Here is a 4,705-nt window from a genome sequence, read left to right on the forward strand (position 1 = left end):
TGTAATGTAGGGTGAGGTGTGGGGGAGGGGGTGTAATGTAGGGTGAGGTGTTATATGTGGTGAAGGGTGCAGGAGGGTGGGCTATTGTAAGGTTAGCGATGGGGATCTAATGTAGGGTGATTGTGAGGGTCTAACGGAGGGTGAGGCTGGGAGACTCATAAAGTAAAAAGGTAAAGGGTAAGGTAAAGTAAGGTAAAGGTAAGGTAAAATGTAACATAAAGTGAGGGGTGAGAGACATTAGGGACGTTTGTATCGTGTTGTCCAGATCAGTTGGCCGGACTTGCGGGTGTCTTCGATGGAGGGATTTTGTTGCCTATCTGGATGGGTTGGGGGTTTTCGTAATGGAAGATTAGAACTGTGGTTGTGTTGCTGGAAGGATTTGTGAGTAAGTGGAAGGAGGGAGTGCGGAAGTTTGTGTGATGATTTGCTCATTCTAATCATAAAACAAATCTTCATCTGCAGGTCAGAGTTGGTGAAGGTGATGTTGTCTATAGGCAACTCTCTAGCTAACAGCGTCTGGGAGGTTCACATACGCGGCAAGGGAAAACCCAATCCTTCATCCAGCAGGTACGTGGCTCCATCTAGTGCCGCCGGCAGAACTCATTCCCGCAGTATCGTCACAATTAATGACTCATATTCGCATCTTTTGAATATATCGTGCGGTGTTCCACAGGGATCAACTCTTGGTCCCCCTACGTTTTCTAATTTATGTAAATGACCTCTCCCCTTAGCTTGAAATTTTAGTTCCAGATTATTTGCTGACGATACGAATCTTTTTATGTCTATGAGCTTTTTATGTGACTGACGCGTGTTTCCGCGTTGCAGGGAAGAGAAGGAGAAGTGGATCCGTAGCAAGTACGAGCATCACGAGTATCTACCCGGGCCCCCGCTTAGCAACGTCCCTCTCGGACAGGTGAGCATGCCACACGGCGCACATGTGAACCTACGATAAGGATATAATATTAAATATCATATAAATATATATATATATATGATACATAAACTCAGATATGGATATGATAAATTTCCATAAATCTTCTATGCCATACTTACCCGTGTATTTCCCTCCATTTCAATTCAACTACATTATATGTAGCTGTAGATTTTATACAGGGCTGAGTGCAATTCAGTAACCGTAGTCACTCCCTCATGATGTTTATTATTTTATATTAATTTATTATTATTATTATCATAGGTGTTATCATTTTTTATTATTTAAAATCCAAAGTAAACTAATTTCGTTAATTTAATCTAAGTATTTTAAATCTAATCAACTTATTCTGACCCACTACTAACCCGCATTTTTCTCCTCCTAGCAACTGCTAGAGGCCGTGTGTAAGGGCGACCTGAGGGGCGTCATACTGCTGCTCGCGCACGCCAAGCCCGAACAAGTGAACAGCACTGTGAGCGGGCGCGACCGCCGCACGCCGCTGCACCTGTCCTGCGCTCTCGGCAACGTCGTCATCACGCAGCTGCTCATCTGGGTGAGTGACGCGGTCGCCGTGGCAACGCGCGAAGCGTGGAGTTGTAATGAATGGCGACTGATGGTGATGATGATGGTGATGATGATGGCGATGATGGTGATGATGATGGTGATGATGATGGTGATGATGGTGATGATGATGGTGATGATGGTGATGATGATGGTACTGTAATTAATTACTAGCAACAATTAATCTGTGTAGTTGATCGTATCTCATCCTATCTCTCTCTCTCTCTCACTCTCTCTCTCTCTCTCTCTCTCTCTCTCTCTCTCTCTCTCTCTCTCTCTCTCTCTCTACTCTCTCCCTCTCCCTTCCCTCCTCCCTCTCGCCTCTCCTGCTTACCTCTCTCTCTCTCCTCTCCTCTTCCTCGCTCTCTATCGCTCCCTCTCCCCCTCCTCTTCCTCCTGTCTCTTTCTCTCTCTCTCCTCTCTCCTCTTCCTCTCTCTCTCTCTCTCTCTCCTCTTCTCCTCATGTATGTATTATACTAATCTCTCTCCCCTCTCCCTCCGCAGTACGGTGCCCAACGTGGCGGCGGTCGACCAGGAGCGGGCGTAACCCTCTCATCTACGCTCGTAACTCCGAAGCTCTGAGTGGTGTGACGATCCTCGTCAACAACGGGTGTCCGGACGCACGGTGGCGCGCGGAGGACGCTGCCGCGCCGCAAAGGCTCCGTCACTCGCAAACAGCGGAGACGTCTTCGACAAGCTGCCCGTAGCGTCATCTAGCGGGGCTGCGCAAACTACGCGCGCGTGGGCGCCGCCGCGCAGATTACGGATTCGTCGTCTCTCGGAAGAGCGTGGTGGTAGCGCCATCTGGCGGTCGCCAAGCGAGTATACGGAGGTGTCGTCCGAGAAGCGTGGCGTCATCTGGTGGCGATCGTGCGAACTACGGCAGCATGCCGCCTCGCTGGCGACATCTAGTGGCGGTGCTGTGCGAGCCGTTGAGCGTGCTTGATGACACTTCTGCTAGCGCCACCCGCGCGGTTCCGCGAAACAGCTGGGATGCGCGAGTTACGCCATCTAGCGGCGGTTCTGGCGAACTGCCGAGTCATCAATATGAGCTGCTTGCTTGCGCATCTAGTGGCAACTGCATGAACTGCTGAGGCTGTCGCCATCTGGTGGCCGGCCGCAGGAAACCGCCAATTCGTCGCTGCTCTTTCACCGCAATCACGGGACAAGATGTGACGCTGGCGCCACCTGGCGGCCATCGAGCGAATGAACGGCGACCCGCCCATTGCTGCCGTTGCCTCGGCGATGAAGTCAATTTAATATATGTATTTATATCGTGCCCCTCGTTTCCGCGCTCGCGCCGGTTACCATTGGCGACCGCGATGAAAGGATTCGAAGGCAATGACTGAAAGTTAGCGAGCTGTTAGTGTCGGAAAATATGACGTGGCGCCCCCTTTCCCCTGTGTCGCCGAGAGTAACGACGGCGCCCCCTCGACCGCGTGGCTCCCTCTACTCACCCCTGCCTTCGGAACATCTTTGGACACATCTTCTCGATTTGAAACTCGCTCTCTCTTATCTACCTGGTGCTTAACTCTCCTCAAAAGTTCACCGACCGCACGAAAAAGCCGGACCAAGGCATTATTGTGCGTGCTAAAAACGTACTTGCTATCGCTGGTGGCTCGTCCAGTATTCCGTTTCGGTATTTCAAATTGACGGTGGCAAATTATCGGCTGACAGTGCGAAATTTTAGGGCGCAACGAAAGAATCGAGCGTGCTATTTCTTTCAAAAACTTGTCGAATCTAAAGAGTCACATGCGGTATTAGTTCTCAAGCTAAAGCTGTGTCGAATTGCGGTCGATCGATATCGTGCGCATCTGGACACTAGACACACACGTAAAGCTCTATGAAGACCAGAGACGGGAGGACGGTAGCTATTGTAGGTCACCCAAGCATTGCCTAGTACAAGAAAAGAAGTTTCGATTCTTGACCTTACAATCGACAATCGCGCGTACGAGAGCAGTCACATGTGAAGTCGCGATTGCGTTCTACTTTGCTTCCACGTCGGGTTTAGTGAGCAGCGGCGCGGGCGATGCGGGCGGGGGGCGGCCGAAGGTAGCGATAGTCGTGTTTTAAGAGGCACGCTTGTACATACGTAGTAGGCTGATTGTGTTTGCGAGACGCCCTGTAGATGGCGCCACGGTCTCTGATCATGCTGCTTAGGCACGAGCGATTATAAATTATTAATTATTATTGCTAGATTATCGCGCTTTTAGCTTCCATAAATAATGTAATTGTAAAAAAGTGGCATTTAGTTATCGGTGTGAATCGCTCCAGTGTGCGCGTGCGCGTCGAAAAATCTGAAGCACGGAGTTCGTAGTTACATGTGAATGTGCGTGTGGTGTACGTGTGCGTTTGTGTCTCTTGTACACGGTCAGTGCCATGTATGTGAGATATATAATAATAAAATGCTGTCACGACCAGTGATTTGTAAATAATAACTCGTGTGTCGCGTGTGTTTCTCGTGTCATTACGTTGTCCTAAAGAGGATTTATTACGTAGTAAATCATAAAAAGATAAAAATGCGAAAAATTGTTAAATTGTCATCGTAAAATTGCACTTTTTGCTGAATATTGTTATAAATGCAAATACCAACTGTCAAATTTATATCACAGAATCGAGTGCTGTTCCTGGTAAGAAGATGAGCTTATGTCTCATATGTTTTGAGATATATTTTGCTTCCTTTTTATAGGGATACTAACATGATAAATTAAAAATAATTGTTAACCACCATAAATATAATTAAATTGTGCAGTATTACAGATGTGTGACATCAATACTCATTGCAAATATATAAAATTGAATATAATATGTACATGTATGTATGTATACTACCCCAGCACAATATTACAGCACAACAAATAGCATGTTCAAGATATACATATGTCTATTATAGCTGAAGGGTCTATGTCCCCAGGGTACTGCCGGAACGCTACCTGGTACACCGGACCGTACCCGGTACCAGAGGCATATAAATCAACGTGATTTATATGCCCTGCTGGTACTATCTAATATGCGGACGTACCTCCTGCCTACTCCACTAACGAGTCTAGGGAGTCGCCAACGCCTTACTCCCTAACCCTAACCCTAACCCTAACCCTAACCATAATCAGATAGTTACCAGGGTACGTTCGGTATACCGGACCGTATCCAGGGTACGTTCGGCAGTACCGGGGGACATAGACCCTATGAGCCATATTATATCATTGAAATAGT

At 47.8% G+C, this 4,705-nt stretch overlaps 1 protein-coding gene across 1 annotated transcript in view; it reads left to right on the plus strand.

Moving 5' to 3' along the window:
- Positions 1–462: 462 nt before the first annotated feature.
- Positions 463–4,705, plus strand: part of LOC106817885 (arf-GAP with GTPase, ANK repeat and PH domain-containing protein 11-like) — a gene marked incomplete at its 5' end in the record, with an annotated part of 6,636 nt that continues 2,393 nt past the window's right edge. Inside the window, 3 exons of the mRNA XM_014822593.1 lie at positions 463–567; positions 826–913; positions 1,317–1,484. Coding sequence (XP_014678079.1) covers positions 463–567; positions 826–913; positions 1,317–1,484 — 361 coding nt within the window. The remainder of the gene's footprint in view (positions 568–825; positions 914–1,316; positions 1,485–4,705) is intronic.

This window comes from Priapulus caudatus, unplaced genomic scaffold (genome assembly GCF_000485595.1).
Source record: "Priapulus caudatus unplaced genomic scaffold, Priapulus_caudatus-5.0.1 Scaffold1910, whole genome shotgun sequence".
Lineage (NCBI taxonomy): Eukaryota > Metazoa > Priapulida > Priapulimorpha > Priapulimorphida > Priapulidae > Priapulus > Priapulus caudatus.